At 35.2% G+C, this 18,556-nt stretch overlaps 1 protein-coding gene across 8 annotated transcripts in view; it reads right to left on the reverse strand.

The window, feature by feature from the left end:
• Nucleotides 1-2,841: 2,841 nt before the first annotated feature.
• Nucleotides 2,842-18,556, reverse strand: part of ESCO1 (establishment of sister chromatid cohesion N-acetyltransferase 1) — a 110,681-nt gene continuing 94,966 nt past the window's right edge. For 5 of the 8 annotated variants that reach the window (XM_058277528.1, XM_058277526.1, XM_058277527.2 and 2 more), the window contains 4 exons: nt 14,203-14,292; nt 11,689-11,832; nt 7,564-7,751; nt 2,842-4,024 (listed from right to left, as the gene is read on the reverse strand). In XM_058277528.1, the coding sequence (XP_058133511.1) occupies nt 3,877-4,024; nt 7,564-7,751; nt 11,689-11,832; nt 14,203-14,292 (570 nt within the window). In that variant the 3' untranslated portion in view covers nt 2,842-3,876. Of the gene's footprint in view, nt 4,025-7,563; nt 7,752-11,688; nt 11,833-14,202; nt 14,293-14,837; nt 14,962-18,556 lie in introns of all 8 variants that reach the window. The other 3 variants (XR_011645956.1, XR_011645954.1, XR_011645955.1) reach the window with 1 other exon arrangement.

Here is an 18,556-nt window from a genome sequence, read left to right on the forward strand (position 1 = left end):
CAAGTCAGTCTACCTCACATTTTGTTTATGATTTTAAATTGTCTTAAGTTGTGTCTACAGTATTGGTGAATGTATTAAAATTCCCCTCTCACCAAAAAAAAAAAGAAAAAAAAATTCAATTTATTTAAAAATGGAATGAGCTCCCTGACTCTGGAAAAGTCTAAGAAAACTGGATGACATCAAGGGTCCATCAACTTTAAGAGTCAACTATTCTGGTATACCAGTCCAAGAAAGTCCTAAATAAATATTTGTTGAATGAAAATCCATAGCTTATAAAAGGAGACACAAATACACACATAAAATATATACAGGCCATGCCCATTTGCAGATTCAGAGATGATTAAAGAAATGTTAGAAATATTCATAGTACATCCCCAATACAATTCTTTATTTTATAGATGGCAATTATACTCACGCTTTGGTGCCCTTTGTCAGAAACAGAACATTGGGTTGCTAGCATTGTGTGATATTTTTAACCTCCAATTTATTTCTAAACTCTGCCTAATTTTACCAACTTTTGTGTAGAAATAACTTTGTCCCAGAAAAATGCCTTTCAGGTATGTAAAAAGAGGTTAAAAAAAAAAAAAACGATATTGATATATAACCCATGGAAACACTGCCTAGGCCAGGCGCCCTGGCCTTTACCCACAGGAGGAGCAATAAATATTTAAGTATTATAAAAGAGTTAGGGGAAAGTAGAGAATACAAGTGTTTCACTATAAGCCCCACCACACACATCCTTTTTTTGCTAGAAGGCTCAGGACCCATGAGAATAGATAGAAGATATAGACACTACCTCAGGAATCAACCTGGCAATCTTAATTCTGGGTGGAATGTGACTGGGCAGGAATATGGCTATGTTTCTGTCCAGAGGGTCAAGACTGCCTCGCTGGGTAGTCAGGCAAAGGAAGAAAGAACAATTAAAATATCACTGCTTGTTTGTTGTAGTCACTCACGTTAAGATAGTTAAGCTTTTAGCAGGTACACCAGGTTCACTCTTGTATATTATGAACTTGTAAAATATTGATTTTTGTAATTATTGCAAAATAAACTAAAACCATTGCATGTTCATGCAGCTAAAGGCCGTCCATGCCTTAGTCATCATTGAATTCCCTATAAAATCTTATGGTTCCAATCTATTTAACTAGACATTTTAAAAAAATGAGCCAACAACTATTTGAGGGCAGCTGACAAAAAAATTTATAGCCACCTTTTACATAATCAGCAACTATATAGTCAACCTCTTTTTAAGTATGTGGCCATGAGTGTGTATACTCACTGTGTCAACTGCTGCCTCCACTATTTCACAGAAACTGCTCTTCTTTTTCTAACATCACTTGCACTCCCCAGTTTTCAACTGTGGTATGACAGTGTTGACCATTTAATTCTTCAAACTCTTCCCTTTGTTTCTACTACTCTCTTCTGGTTTTCTTACCTTGCACCATGCCTTCTCAGTTAGTCTTCAATGATGGTTGTGCTCTTTGCAACTCTCTTCCATGTTCCCACTTTACAAACACATATGTTCTTTTCTATACATTTAATAACTAAATTCATAAATTTTCTCATTCTAAATTTCTCTCAAACTCTAGATCCACATGTCCAACTAATGATTATCTCCACTTAAGAGATTCTGTAAGCAACTTAAAATCTAAACCAAAACTGAGCTTATTCTTCCCCATTCAATCCTCCCAACCTAATTCTTCTGTATTCCCTTCTCAGTCAATTCAGCTACTCAACTACTCAAACCAAGATTCCCAATTACCTCGATTCTTTCCCATGATCATTTATCAAATCCTATCAATTCTTCAATTGTAACTCTTCAGTGTTTATGTTTCCATTCTACATCCCCACATCACAGCTTTAGTTCAGTGTTTCAATATCTTCCTCATAGACTGCTAGAATAGTCTCTTAATTATCACATTTCAGATTCCTCATGTGCAAACCCTACCTCAAAGGGCTGTCATGATGATTAAAATACTGCAACATTTAATATAGGGTCTTGCACATAATCAATAATACTATTATCAAGAGAAATACCTAGCATGTAAAACTTATTTGAGGGGCTATGTCCTCAAAATAAAGATGAAAATAAATGGTTTTTCCAGTAATGGTAACATTTAAATCAACCAACCAATTCATATATACTCTCTACCCCAAGCCTCCTTAAAACCACTGAGTTTGGCTTACCAGTGAAAGAAGTATACTGTGGCTTATATGGAAACTGGACCTGTATTATGGAATTAACATACCCCAAAATTATACCCAAAAGTTCATCCTATTTTAAAATATCATTGTATCTATCAGGTAAACAATGAGAACCACAGGTGATAAGAAGAGGCTCCAACCTAAGGTGAAATAAACGATAATGTCAAAAGCCAGACCATCATGAGGAGTCAGAAGGAAATGTTTACAACGCTTTACCCTTTCACCCATTTAAAGTTATAGGCTTCTTACACCACTCTACAATAGCATACATCTATAGAGATAAAATGTATACCAATCTATTAATTTAGGATTCTAAATTTCAGCCATTTTTAAATGGAAATAAGATAATTTCAACTCATAAAAATAATCAAAGTTAAATCACAGTGGTACCTGATTCTTGAGCTATGGCCTTTTATTAATACGGAAAGACCAGAAAACTATCGTGTTACTAAAATAGAAAAGATTTTCCTTTTGGAGATAAAAAAGTTCAGCTGAGTTGCTGCTGACAGAGCAGTCCTTTGTCAAACTAGTGAAAGCTATCTTTTAAGAAGCTGGTGTTTTAATCATATTCCAAGGTATCAAACCTAAGAAACACCCTGAAAGAGCACAAATGACATGACACTTTTCACACCATTATCTTATACATCTGTCACTTAGAAAAAGCTATCAAGTACTTTATTATTTTATTCTACATTATATACAGGTCATAAAAGGCCACAGCAGTTTTTCAACATATAAGCCCTTTAAAAGTAGAGGGCACTATGAAGGATAGACAAGTATCAAAATGAAGTCCAATAATGAGTATATACTCAGTGCAGTATTTCTGAGGAATAAAGCAGATACCAAGTCATCCATATTTATTAGCTTGCAACTATTCCAAAGTTTTCATAAACCATTTTGGGATTTCTTAAGAGCATAAATGTACCAAATTGCCATTTATTTTTAAAAATGGAACTACAATGACCTTTACAGGGTACCCTTCCTTACTTCTAGCCATTTATAGCTCCCCAAGAAAGAGAGGCTTAATTCTTTCAAACATTTGCACTTCTTCCTGCCATTAAAGATAGGAAAGAGAAATAGAGGAAAAAGCTCAATATTCCAAAATCTTCCTGCTTTTTTGGAGCTTTCCTATTCCAAGGAGCTTCATCCAAAGTATACCTCAGGCCTTCTAAAAATTAGTTTGTTTCATGAACACTTAATATTGCACCCCCCTTGAATAATACTCAAAAACATTGGTTTCCGCCCTATGAAAATACAATCTTTAAACCTATAACTGGTATCAGAAGATCAATATAAAAAAATACAGTACCAAACTACACTGGTATATTTCCATATTAAGAACTTCAAAATATACTTATCACTGAGACCGTAGTCCTTGCATTAGTTTTCAGTCCACTATGAACAATTATCTGCTGCATGTAAACATGTCTGAAACTATAGATAAAATACATTAATCATAAATTTATGTAAAAGATAATAAAATATCTTCTTTAAAAAACAAAACAATAAGCTATTACTGCATTGTTTCCAATTCTATGAAAATGGAACAACCTTATGGTTGTTGCCAGTCCTGAGTTCATTGTAATAAAAATGGCCCTAGTTCCTGGTTAAAGTCAGCAACCAATCCATTCTCTTCAGTAGATGTCTTCTAGTACTGTAGGCAAGAATGTTTTAGGTGTTATTTTGTCCATTAATAAAATTATATACCAGAAACTGACCAGTGCCACAGTACTGTGTTGCAAATAGTTTTCCATCAGGAGTAGGATCTGAGAAAGCAATTTCTTCTTTACTCAAATATGAGCCATATATAAAGTTACTCCTGTTTGAAAAAAAAAAAGGGCAGGGGGAGGGAAGGGGAATATGGAAAGGTAAAACAAATTAATATTTACAATCATTGAAATTAGAAAAACCTATCAAATACAATTTGACTAGAAAGACTTCTTAGGCTGTATGTTCTAAAAATTGTTGAAAATAACTATTCATCTAAAATATTAATATATTTAAGTCAAAGTATTTTATAAAATAAAAAATGTATTAAAAACTTTTACCCAACACCCGTTCATGATAAGAAATACTCAGCAACTAGTAATAGAACCTGGTAAAAAGCTGCAACTAGCATCAAAGTTAATGGTGAAAGACTAAATGCTTTCTCCCTAAGATCAGAACAAAACAAAGATGTGTCCACCCTCACCACTTCTACTCAGTGTTGTACTAGAGCTTCTAGCCAGGATTAGGCAAAAGAAAAAAATAAAAGCATCCAGATTGGAAAGGAAGAGTCTTGTAATTCTTTCAGATGACATGATCTTGCATATAGAAAGCATAAGGAATTCACAAACACAAAAAGAAAATATTCGCGCTAATAAACAAGTACAGCAAGGTTGCAGAGGATACAAGATCAATATTAAAAAACCAACTGTATTTCTAATACATTAAAATCCAAAATTGCAATTTAGAAAACTATTCCATTTACATTAGCATCAAAAAGAATAAAAATAGTAATAAATTCAACAAAAGAAATACAAAATGTGCACACTGAAAACTATAAAATATTGTTGAAATATATTAAAGAAGACCTAAATAAATGGAAAACTATCTCATATTTATGGCTCCAAAAACTTAATATTATTAAAACGACAATGAACTCAATTGATCTATAACTGGCTTTGCAAAAATTGACAAGCTGATCTTCAAGTATATATGGAAATGTAAAGACACCAAATAGCAAAAACAACCTTGAAAAATAACAACAAAGCTGAGGGACTTAGAATTCCTGATTTCAAAATAAACCACAAGGCTACATCAAGACTGTATGGTACTAGGATAAAGATAGACATATAAACCAATAGAGAGAATTGAGAATCCAGATATAAGCCCTCAAATTAATGGTCAATTGATTTTTGACAAGTGTTTCAAGACCATTTACTGGGTACAAATATAGTCTTTTCAAAAAACAGTGCTGGGAAAACTGGATCTTTCCATTCAAAAGAATGAAGTTGAAGGCCTACACCTCACACCATATATAAAAATTAACTCAAAATGGATCAAAGACCTAAATGTAGGGACTAAACTATAAGCTCTTAGAAGAAAAAGTAAGCCTAAATCTTCATGACCTTATATTAGGCAATGGTTTCTTAGCTATGACATCAAAAGTACAAGTGACAAAAGAAAAGAACAGGGAAATGGATGTGGCTCAATTGATAGAGCATCCACCTATACCATATAGGAGGTCCAGGGTTCAAACCCAGGGCCTCCTGGCCCATGTGGTGAGCTGGGCCACACGCAGTGCTGCAGCGCACAAGGACTGCCATGCCATGCAGAGGTGTCCCCCACGTAGGTGAGCCACATGCACAAGAAGTGGAGAGGCACTCCATGCAAAAAAAGCACAGCCTGTCCAGGAGTGGCGCTGCACACACGGAGAGCTGACGCAACAAAAAAAGAGACACAGATTCCCTGTACTGCCAAGAATACAAGTGGACACAGAATAATACACAGTGAATGGACACAAGAGAGAAGACAACCGGGGAGGGGGGAGGAAGGGGAGAAAAATAAAATAAATCTTTAAAAAGTCTGAGAACTGTTTTTCAAGGCCTAACAATAAAAAAAGAACATATAAATTGGACACCATCAAAATTTAAAACTTTTGTACTTCAAGGGATACCATTAAGAAAATCCACAACCATGCATGAAATGGAGAGAATATCTGCAAATTATATGTCTGATAAGGAACTTGCGTCCTGTATAAAGAACTATTACAACTCAACAATAAAAAGAAAAATAACCCAATTTAAAAATGGGCAAAGGATTTGAATAGACATTTCTCCAAAGATATGTAAATGGCCAATAAGTTCATGAAATATGCTCAAAATCAATATTCACTAAGGAATTGCGAATCAATGAGATATTGCTTTACACCCACAATGATAGCTAAAATAAAAAAAACAAATAGGCAGTAACAAGTGTTGCTAAGAATGTGGAGATATCAGAACCCCAATACACTGCTGGTGGGAATATAAAATGATGCCACTTTGGAAACAGTTTAGTAGTTACTCAAATGGTTAAACACAGTTTCCACATGAAGGAATGAGGAGTGACTGCTAATGGATATGGGGTTTATTTTCTGGGGGTGATGGAAACGTCTTAAAATTAATTAGTGGTGATGGTTGTATAGCCTTGTACATGTACTAAAACCCATGGAAACGTACACTTTAAATAGGTGAATTTTACAGTGTGTGAATTATATTCCCAAAAAAGATGTAATTAAAAAAAGGACAACAACACATTTACCCAGGATATTGCCTATTAGTAGACTTCCCATTTTGTAACCTTAATAGAGAGTGCTAGGCACTAATAATAAGAGGCCAACATAAGAAAGAACAATAAATGACAAAAGTAGAAACGCTTTGTATTTTTAATAGAAAGTTTATGGTGACAATTTCACCATCACATAGAGCAAAAATACAACTTTTTAAAATAAAATAGAACCATGTTGGGGAAATGATGTAGCTCGAGTGGTTGAGCACCTGCTTCCCATGTATGAGGTTCTGGGTTCGATCCCCAGTCCCTCCTAAAAAAAAAAAAAGAACCAAGTTATGGTTGTCAAAAGACCTAAGTCTTCAAGATTTAAAGGAGGGGCAATACACTCTTTTAAGCAGCTACATGTTCCAAGCATAGTTCTCAAAGAGCTAGAAACTACCTGCTTCTGTCATGAAAAGGGCTGGTTGGCTTTGAGCCCTTCTGGATCATTTCTCATTAATAAACTAAGGGAGATCAGACCAGATCTTGCTTATGTCCATAACAGGAGACAGGGATTCTCTGAATAAACAAAATTACTATAGACTAACTTAAAAACCTGATTTGAATGATTAATTTAACATCTTCCATGAAACTTTTAGCAAGAAAAATCAAAGAATTCAAATTGTCTGATAAACCTTTGATAAAGTAAGTGATGAAAGCAAGAAAAAAAGGTAATGAGATTAACAAAAACAATATTATGAAGTAAGATAAATTTTCTGAAAAGCTGAACTCCCAAGCAACTTTTCAAGTTGTATTTAAAATTCTTCAAGATCGAACACAGCTTGAAATAAGTAGGTTATTTTGGCCTAATATCATGGTTACAAATATGTGAGTGAACATGTTTCAGTAATATTTAGCCTATCTTACGTTCTTCCTCCTCAAATTAAGTTCACTTAATTTAAAAATTACTTAAAAATACAATATTGACCATCTTATGCTAAATTTATATTTAAGAGAGAATTAAAGGTTATACACTTAAGATTATTTAAATGCCGGTCTTTACACTTAAACTCTGCTTAAATATTAAACTACTGAAAATAATTTGAAGAATTACATTCAAGTTACCTTAGGCATTCAATCATGCGAGAAGCAATTTTCTTCCGACGCATCATGCTGAATACCCATATTCGGCTGATCCCACAGATTGCAGGCTCGGGCAACGTTGAGCAGCACCAGGCCTTTTGCCTTTCAAATCTGACTTTTTCTTCTTCTGATCTGATAACTGGAAGTTTCTCTTCTATAACTCTGTAGCCCTACAGATGTCAACATGGGGGGAAAGTTTTTTTAATGAGAATGTTAGTAATTGTCTATTACAGTGTTGACCTCAGCAAAGAGTTCACTACATTTGTCTGGCTTCTTAACCAACTATGGGGCCCATTTAAAACTTTCACTCTCATTTTTAGAAAATATATAAACCTGGATCAAAGAGAAGTTACTAAATTTCTCTAAGCTCTGAGTTCCTTATTGATAAATTGGGTATATCCACCATTGCTCTGACGGGTTGAGAATTTAAATAAGGTGACATGTTCAAAGCATCTTGCTATGACACCTGGCCTTTTAAGAGGAACTGAATGCTAGTTCTCTCCAACTTGCCAGATTCCAAGGATCAACAAAGTACACAGAAGAACTCAGCAGTTAAAACTGATTCTGTGATTCCTGCCATAGTTCTAGGGTTCACAGCTGTGTGGGAACTAGGCCTAGAGATGACAGAGGATATCAAGAATTTAGAAAAGCCCCTATCCCATACTTCACCGCCCTTAAAAAAAAAAAAAAGTGCTTCAAGAAACATAATCTCTGCTAGTTTAGTGGCCAAAAAAAGGACATGGCCAGCTCGCTGATAGGATATGATATAAAACTTAAAAGCAATTACACAGCACAAATAAAACTTAGACACACAGGCAAATGTTAACACAGCTATCTTCTGGTCCAAACACTGCAACAAATCATTAAAGTTATCAGCTAATTATTTAAACCAAATGTTATTCAAGCAAGATTCATAAGAACTACAGAATATGAGGCTGAAGTTTTAAAATGTAGCTTAATAAATCTCATGCAACTTGTTTTTTTTTTTTGTTTTGTTTTGTTTTTTTTTATTAATTTTTTTATTTTTTATTGACTTTGTAATAATATTACATTAAAAATATATATGTGAGGTCCCATTCAACCCCACCCCCCTACCCCCCCTCTCCCCCCCCCCCAACAACACTCGTTCCCATCATCATGACACATCCATTGGATTTGGTAAGTACATCTTTGGGCACCTCTGCACCTCATATACATTGGTTCACATCATGGCCCATACTCTCCTCTATTCCATCATGTAGGCCCTGTGAGGATTTACAATGTCCGGTGATTACCTCTGAAGCACCATCCAGGGCAGCTCCATGTCCCGAAGACGCCTCCACCTCTCATCTCTTCCTGCCTTTCCCCATACCCTTTGTCCATTATGTCCACTTTTCCCAATCCAATGCCACCTCTTCTATGTGGACACTGGATTGGTTGTGTCCATTGCACCTTTATGTCAAGAGGAGGCTCAGATTCCACCTGGATGCTGGATGCAATCCTCCCATTTTCAGTTGTAATCACTCTAGGCTCCATGGTGTGGTGGTTGTCCTTCTTCACCTCCATCTAAGCTGAGTGTGGTAAGTCCAATAAATCAGATTGTAGGTGCTGGAGTCTGTTGAGGCTCAGGATCTGGCTATCACATTGTCAGTCCAGAGATTCAAATCCCCTAAATATATCTTAAACCCCAACATTAACTGCACCTCCAGCACATTAGCATGAAAGTCTTATGAAGGGAGATCCCATCTGAGTCCAGATTCATCACACATAAACACCATTTCCAAAGAGGGGCCATCTGCCCTGGTAGTTAACCCCATCGGCCATGACCATAACTCCCATGGGTCTCTTTAGCCCTCAAAGGAACCAATATCTGGGGGTTGTATCTGCTTTATCTGTCTCTCTGACTCTGCTCAGTTGTGCATGAGGGCAAACCTTCTGCCAGCCTCCAGACTCTTTTTTAGAAACTCGTAGCCATATAAACTCATTTCTCCTTTCCATTTCCCCCTTACTTTAGGTCAAACAGCATTTTAAAGTCATGGTATTTTATGTAGACATGGATATTCTGCTGATCCGCATTGAACCTTCCGTATAAGGTCATTTTCCAGTCATGCAACTTGTTTTGACTTTATTTCATTCGAAAATTTTATGATGAAGCATACATTTACAGATAGCTATTAATATGCTAAAGATGTCACTGAGTAGTAGTCATATCCAGTAGGCATTGAATTTATGAGTGAGAACTCGGCCAAAAAAAGAGACAGAATTTAAATGAGATAATGACTCAAAGTGAGCATGATTAGAGAGTTCAGAACCTTCTATTCTCTTAGGTTGGTCCCAGGTACTTTAGAATTCTAGGTTGGTCCCAGTTACTTTAGAATTCTTATAATATGGACATAATCCTTAAAATGATTCTAATTGGTTTTTCTGTCGTTTTTGTTTTGTACAATTTGGCCCCTAAACACAAGCCTCTCCATCTAGGGCTCAGCCAAAGAAATGGTGATCTACTCCAGGGGTTGGCCTGCTTTGAATAAAGAGCCAGACTGTACATAATTCAGGCTCTGCAGCCTACCTAGTCTCTGCTGCAACTATTCAGCTACTCAACTCTGCTCTGTAATGCATAGGGCCATAGGCAACACATAAACAAATGGGGTTGGCTCTATTACAATAAAACTTTTCTTATAAAAACAGGCCAGATTTCAGCACAGGGTTGTAGATTGCCAACCTTGATTTATTCCAGTGTGAAAGGGACTTACTGAGACAGACATTATAATTAGTACCCATGCAGGAAAATCCTAAACAAAACTTAACAGTACTTTTTTTTTAAGATTTATGGTTTATTTCTCTCCCCTTCCACACTTGCCCCCGCCCCAGTTGTCTGCTCTCTGTGTCCATTTGCTGTGTGTTCTTCTGCGTCCCCTTGTATTCTTGTCAGCGGCACCAGGAATCTGTGTCTCTTTTTGTTGCGTCATCTTGCTGCATCAGCTCTCTGTGTGTGCAGCGCCACTCCCAGGCAGGCTGCACTTTTTCGTGCTGGGCAGCTCTCCTTATGGGGAGCACTCCTTATGTGTGGGGCTCCCCTACACGGGGGACACCCCTACATGGCAAGGCACTCCTTGTGCACATCAGCACTGCATGTGGGCCAGCTCATCACATGGGTCAGGAGGCCCTCGGTTTGAACCCTGGAACTGCCATATGATAGGCAGACGCTCTATCTGTTGAGCCAAACTGCTTCCCTTAAAAGTACTTTTGATTCTATAGAATGTTTATCTTACTGGCTGTCTTGAGAAACTAATTCCTACGCAAGATACAACTCCACCGTGGTAAAGAATTCTTGCATCTATACCTTTCCTTACATAAAGTATAGACTAATTTAATAGATTGTTATTCAGTATTAAACAGTTTGAAGTTCTTTTATGAATTCCAAAAACAAAAAGATTATGTTCTTAAACTAATCTATTTCTGTGGGTGTAGTACCCTTTGTCTGCATTAGATTCACTTTAGATCGCTTGATTGGATTGCCTGTAATTGGGCTACATCAGTAAGGTGTGAGCCAGCTTGGGTCTCCTCCCTTTTGCTGAGCCTGATATAAATCAAGAGACAGAGAGAAAGGAAGCTTCCATATTATACTGATTCTGCCATGAGAGAGAGGACTGCAAGAAAACTGAGAAACCCCAAGAGGCCGAAAGAGGTCCCAGAGTCTGCAACCAGCAGAGGACAGGAACTGGCCTCAAGAGGAGACAAATCATTTGCCTGATACCTCATAGCTGAATTCAAGAGAAAGCGGAGAAGCCAAGTCTCAGAGAGGAGGCCCACTAAGAGACAAGCCCTATGCCTGGTCGCTCACGGTTGAGTTCTGGGAGATGGTAGATTCTGGAGGGGAAAGCAGAGACCTCAGCAGAGATCAGTGGCCATCTTGCTTTGCAACATGGCAGGTCCGTGATCTATGCTGATGCCTTGATTTGGACATTTCAGGGCTCAGAACTATAAGCTTTTGCCCTAAATAAAATCCCCTTTATAAAAAGCCAACCCATTTCTAGTACTTTGCATCAGCAGCCCTATGGCAAATTAAGACAAAGGGTAAACTCATAAAACACTGAACTATTTAGGAGCTCTTTAAAAATCACTTACCCATTGGATATGTTCCGCAATGAGACAGCCAACCACTTTTTTGTCATTAGAAATAAAAAGAAGTGTTTTAGTTCTGGAATAGCACATTAGTGGAGCCTGTTGGAAGCCTAAATCATTATCAACCATCTCTCTAATCTCGTCAACCTGCCAAATAAAGAAAAATTTTTAACAGTGAAAGCCTTGAATATTTATGAATATGCCCTATTTCAGTTCAATAAGTTGAGTATATACTCCAAACAGAACATCCTCTAAAGAGTTGTTTTCAATGACTAATTCACTGTGCTTGTTCAAAACTGGGGTTTTTTGTTTGTTTGTTTATAAAGTCCCATGGACACTTAACAGAATGATGGAAGAACTAGAGAGTAATGCCAAGTCCATGTTTTAATTTATAGAAGTCTAGGGAACAAAAAGGGTCAGAGCTTCTAAAATAAGTAATAAGGACCTTTCAGCTTCCTGTTGGAGGCATCATGGGTTTGTAATTTGGAGAACTTCACTGGAATCTCAGGGAGGCAACCTGCTTTTCTTCCCAAGCTTTAATTCCTATTCTCATCAGTAAAATGGAAGCAGGCAGATGAAAGAAGTTCACATTTACTCCTTATAAACTATTAATGGGCTCTTAACAAATTTAAGTATTTTGATCTATTAAATATAAATCCAACACCTTAGAGGTCTATGATGCCTCACTTCACATATAGAAGAACTAAAGCTCAAAGATTAAATAACTTCTTCATATCAGGTATCAGGCATCAGGAAAATAAAAGAGCAGGAATCTGAACCAAAAAGTTTAAATGGCATAAAACTAACTTTCAGTTTACTTCCTAGAATTGTGGTCATGACAAATATAATTATCTCAGACCTTTTTAAGTACTCAAATCAAATACTGTCGTAGTACATTAGTTCCTTCCCTTTCAAATGTTCAGTCCAATATGCATTTATTTGTGCTACTAAATGGCAAATAACCTCTAAAAAAAGGTTAAGTATTCATTCATCTGACATGGTAAATACCATGTAGCTCATCTCCCACTCAGTAATGAAAAGTCAAGCCCTCCCAGTCCTGGAACAAAACCCCATTATACAATTCCTAATTCAGTTCCCACAGGCAAGCAACTCACAATTTCCTAGACTTTAGGTTACTAACCAGTAACCTACTGAATTGTAAACTACTTAAATTTTGCCAAGAAACTAAAATGGGGAAATTAGCATTTACGGAATTTTCTTAACAGTCTGGCTGCTTTTTACAGTGATGTAGCAAAGTTCCTACTGTGCATTTCTGCATCATGATAGCTGAAATTCCAAAAATTCCATCATTTTTCATTCAGTCAATCACTGATACAATAATAATTCAAGTACTTCTTTTTGTGCAAGGATCCATGTTTTAAATACATAGCTATTAAGTATACCTATTTAAGTTCTAGGATTGTCCAGTAATAAAGCAAGTTTTGAAAAGAAAGGAATCATAGAATAAGCTCATATTTTAAATATAATGTTAGTTACATTTTCAAATAATAGGCTCAAAATGTTTTTCTTCAACCTGCTTTTTCAGATAGAAGTATTTCTTAATTTAAAGCGGTCCAACTTTTAATCTTAAGAAAGGACAGTAACTACACCATATTCCTTGTGCTTTCTTTGTGGAAAGACTGTATGTAAGTGTATTTAACTTTTTCAGATAAACAATTTGGACCCATTGCTCTGTATTATGAGGTACTTCTCTTGAAAAAAATCTGGAGGGTGAGGAAAAGCATAGCATATTATCTGAAAACATAATTAACATATGACTTAAAAATAAGTTTATCCAAATGGTTCCTTAATTTTAAGATACCCTATAATAGTGAAATGGTTCATTTCTCAACAAAGTAAACTCTCTAAATCCTCAAATTATGGAATTCTAAGTTGGACTAAGACCTAGCACACACTAGATAAGAGGACTTTCTTTACTTTTTCTATAACATTATATGATTACTTCACATTTATTTTCAAGTTTACTGTTACCTTTTGTTAGATCCCTTTCTGTAATAAATTTTATTTAGAAATTTACTCTTGGAATGAATGTTTACATTTTATTAGTTTTAACTTTCTAAATTATCATGATTTGACTTTTAATTCTAATTCTGATCCTAAAAATCACTTAACTTGGCATTATTCATTAATTTAACTAGCATGTCTTCTATTCCTTCACTCAGATTATTGCCAATACTAGAAAGTAATCAATTCATCTAAAATTCAATTTACTTAGGTCAGAATCACAATACAGCTTAGCGTAATTTCTCACTTTGTTGTATTTTTTAAATGTTTATTTCTTGTTTTCAGAACTGGTGTTTAAACATGCTATGTCATCCAGTGACAAAGAGAAATCACAAAAACATAATGGAGAGTCCTTTTCTTGCACTAAACTGCTACCTAGTTATTTGTAACACTTTAGCCTAAACATCTGAGTTTAGTATACATTATTATCCTATTAAAATTAGCTGCAAAATGATACCATCTACTCTGTAAGACATGTTTCTGGAAATTTACCTTTTTCAGGGCATACTTTGGGTCTTCAGGAAGAACCATTATTATCCTGCCATCGGGGTACTCAGCAAGAATTCTTTCTTTTTTCCAGCCCTAGATATATATTTTTAAAAAAATAAAATTTTATGTATCATATTTTATTCAGCATATCCATGTAAAAAAGGAAAAGTACATCAATTTGTCTAAAAATTGCAAACATGGAAAAAAAGATATGCTTCTTTAAGATGGCATGGTAAATCAGCTACATACAATAGGTTCAATGCAAGCTCATTTCCTTTTTACTGTTCATCCAGAGATATATCTAATACCTCAAGATATTTCTAATTTATCATTTCCCATTTTAAATTAATTCTGAAAATCACACACCAAAAGCAAGCCCCTTAAAGTCAATGATTCCCAAAACCTAAAGGTTAACTCCCAGATTCTTGATAAAAGAATTACACTCTTAAATTTCTTTGGAACATGGTTACCTCCACAAATAAACACTCATAGTTTGATGTATGGCATGCCAAAGACCTCCAGGAGGTTTTAAATGAACTGATTTGCATGCAGTAGCCCAGTATGTAAGGAATAGTTTTTATTCTTATTGATCACAACTATCAAAGTCACAAGAAGGAGACTATAAAAAATATAACTACCTTCTAAGAATCTAATAGGGAAGGAGAGGCTACGTTGTGTGTATCTGAAGTTAAACATACTCAAAAAAAGAGAGGTAATAAACTCTTCTTCAGATCCACACTCGTGGTGATTAATGAGCAGAACCTGCATGAAAAAAACAAAACAAAACAAAGCCACTTAAATCTAGTAAGATGGGACTGAACCAGAGGTTAAATCTAGGAGCTTTGAAGTTCAAAATAAGTATGGAAGGAAAGAGCTTAACTGGTTGTTCCCATTCACATTACCCAAGCAACTTCACATAAAAATGCTTTTCAAGAAGCAATACATATTTCTAAGAAAACCATCATCTTCTTTCTGTGATTTGATTCTTCTAAGAATATAAAAGCTCAATGAAACCAAGAAAAAAGCAGGTAGTTTGGTGTTTTTTTAATATTATGGCAAGTTTGAAAGAAAGTTGCTTTTTAAAAACAATCCAGAATGTTGTGTGGGTTTTTCGTTTGTTTGCTTTTTTTTTTTGGTGGGGGGTGGGGAAGATGAGGTAATCTTAATTGGGGACAAAAATTCTAGTAAGTATGGTACACCTAATAATTTGCATTAAAATATTTAAAATTCAGCATTTAAAAAAAAAAATTAAATAAAGCACCCAAAATGAAAAGGAAAACAGGGAGTTAAAATTAATTATGATGGTAAACTGCTCAAGATTTGATCAGAAGTTATTGAAAATGACTCCTCAGTAACTCTTAGTAACATTTTCCCTTCCTACCAGTATCAAACTAAGATCAGTATACTAGTCTAACAAAACCTAAGTGTATCACCAAAAAAAAAATTCCCAAAAGTTAAATACAACAATAAATTCACACTAGGGACAAAGCAAAGATAAAAGAACAAAGTTGGCTAATGTCTGTCAAAAAACATACTCAAAACATTTATATGCCTCAACTGCAATTAACTTTATTACTGGTCTCGATAACCACGTGACCCTCCTGACTTTAGAGATGAAGTCTGCTGCTTGAAATTGAGGCATGGGAGAAGGAATATGCAATAATCAAAGAGCCACCTTTTTTTTTTGTTTTTTTGTTGTATTTTTTTGAATATACATAGATCACAAAAAATATTACATTAAAAAATATGAGGTTCCCATACCCATACCTCACCCCCAAACCCCCGACAGGTTTTTTGCAAAGACAGAAATTCCAGTGCAGTGCATTTATACTTCTCACTTTTAGCTCTAACATGTTACACATATCCTCTGTTAGCAAGTAGCATTTTCCAAAACTCAAATTTTCTTAATTCACCCATCTGGATGATGAAAAACAGAAAGCTTTATATTCCTAATTTAATTCCTAATAGCAATCAATGACTATTCTTCACTCCTTGCTGTTGTATTTACTCTAAATTCTACAGTCTAAAGGAGCAAAAGAGACTTCTTTATTCTATTTAAAAAAAAGATCACAATTGAAAACAAAGTACACTGGATGGTGGATACATTAATATATACAATGGTCAAAATTAATCAAGTGAACACTTAAGATGTGTGTGTGTGTGTGTATGTATATATATATATATATTTTTTTTTTAAGATTTATTTTATTTCTCTCTCCTTCCCCCCGTTATCTGCTGTCTGTGTCCATTCGCTGTGTGTTCTTCTGTGTCCACTTGCATTCTTGTCAGCGGCACTAGGAAACTGTGTTGCTTTTTGTTGTTGTTATTGTTGCATCATCTTGCTGCATCAGCTCTCCGTGTGTGCGGTGCCACTCCTATGGCTTCACTTTTTTTGCGCAGGGCGGCTCTCCTTATGGGGCGCACTCCTTGAGCTTGGGGCACCCCTACACAGGGGACACCCCTGCGTGGCATGGCACTCCTTGCGTGTGGCAGCACTTAGCGTGGGCTGGCTGACTATATGGGTCAGGAGGCCCTGGGTACTGAACCCTGGACCTCCTATATAGTAGGCAGACGCTCTATCAGTTGAGCCACAACCGCCTCCCAAGATTTGTATATTTAACTGTATGTAAACTCTAAACTGATTTTTAAAATTCATGCTAATCTCTTTCATAAAAGGCTGAATGAGAATTCCCCCTTGAAAGAAAACCTTGAAAAATATAAAACAAGTAGCTTTTTAAAAAATCACCAATATTGCAAGGAAGATAAAAAAAGAGATAGAGGGAGAACCCTTAAAAGACTTAAGAGCCAAAGCAACCAATGCAATATATGGACTTTAACTTTCAACAAATAAACAGTATAATAAACCATGAGATATTTGAACCCTGACTGAATATTTGATATTAAGGAATTATGTTGATTTTTTAAAAATGTGTGGTTATATTTTTAAAGAGTTTTAAAAGTAATCTTTTAATCTTTTAGAAATACATACTGAGACATTTACTAAGATGATATAATACGATGCCTGGGTTTACTTCAAAAATAACTGCGGGAGAGGGGATGGATGAAAGAATTGTCCATGATTTGATCATTGGGTGATAGGTACATGGGGGTTCCTTATACTCTTCTCTCTCCATGTGTGTATTAAACTTATAATTTTGGAAAATTCAAACACCCATTAAGTAAAAATTACCAGAGGTCAGAGGCTTGCTCAAGAACCATTTATTCAGAAGTGAAAAATAAATGCAAAACTAATCAAGTCAGCTGAGTAGTTGTGAGGAAAAGCAGGGGTTGCAAGAAGAGCAGAAAGTAATGTTCTGTTTCTTGTTAAAGGGGTATGCTTACTTGTGAAAAGTCCATCAATAGTATGCTTGATATTTGTGTGCTTAAAAATAATTGCTTCAAAAATGAAAATACATTAAAATGAGCTTATTCAAAATCTAGTCACATGTTCTATTTGACAGTACCCAAGAAAAAAGCATAAACAAAGTAAATTTTTTTAAAAACTGCATAAGATTCTTGAAATATATGAAGGAACTTTGCTGAAATGAATTTTAAATGTAAATATTTATCTAAGAACTTTTTAAAAGCCAGCAAGAATATATACCAAAATATAAACAGAGATTATATGAGTGGTGACACTGTGGTGATTTAATTTTTTTCCTTTTAGTTTATCTGTATTTCCTATGTTTTCTACTTTAAATAAAATGGTCTAATGGAAGTATTAATATATTTAACTATCTCAAGCAGGTGGTATTAACTTCATGTTGTGAATATTCTTCAGAAAAAATAATCTTGTATTAACATATTGATAAAAATGTTTTTCTAGTCAAGTGTAGCCTTACTGAAATTTTAAAAAGTGTCTGAAAAAGTCAAATAATTAGATGCTATTTAAGACTAACAGTCTCCAAGTGACAAATACATGGAAAAATTCAGTCAATTCAATAAATATGTAATGACTACCTACCAGGTGTGCAAACATTGAACTAGGCAGTATACAGCATAATGTTAAAGACGACTTTTAAAAATCAGAAGGATCTAGAGCCAAATCCAGTCTCTGCTACTTCCTAGCTGTGTTGCCTTGGGCCAATTTAACCTCTCTAAACCCTGATTTCCTTACCTATAAAATGGAAAAAGTAAAAAAAAAAACAAAACTTTTTTTTTAACCTACAACACAAAATTAAAAAGCTAAGTGAGAAAACACTACATAAAATGTTGAGCACAGTGCCAGGCACAATAATAACCATTCAATAATTGACAATACTGATCATTATTATTATGGTAACTAATACGTAAAAAACTACGGTTTTTAATCTTTGATACCATTACAACTTGCACGGTCACATGATCTGACACCTCC

This window comes from Dasypus novemcinctus, chromosome 16 (genome assembly GCF_030445035.2).
Source record: "Dasypus novemcinctus isolate mDasNov1 chromosome 16, mDasNov1.1.hap2, whole genome shotgun sequence".
Lineage (NCBI taxonomy): Eukaryota > Metazoa > Chordata > Mammalia > Cingulata > Dasypodidae > Dasypus > Dasypus novemcinctus.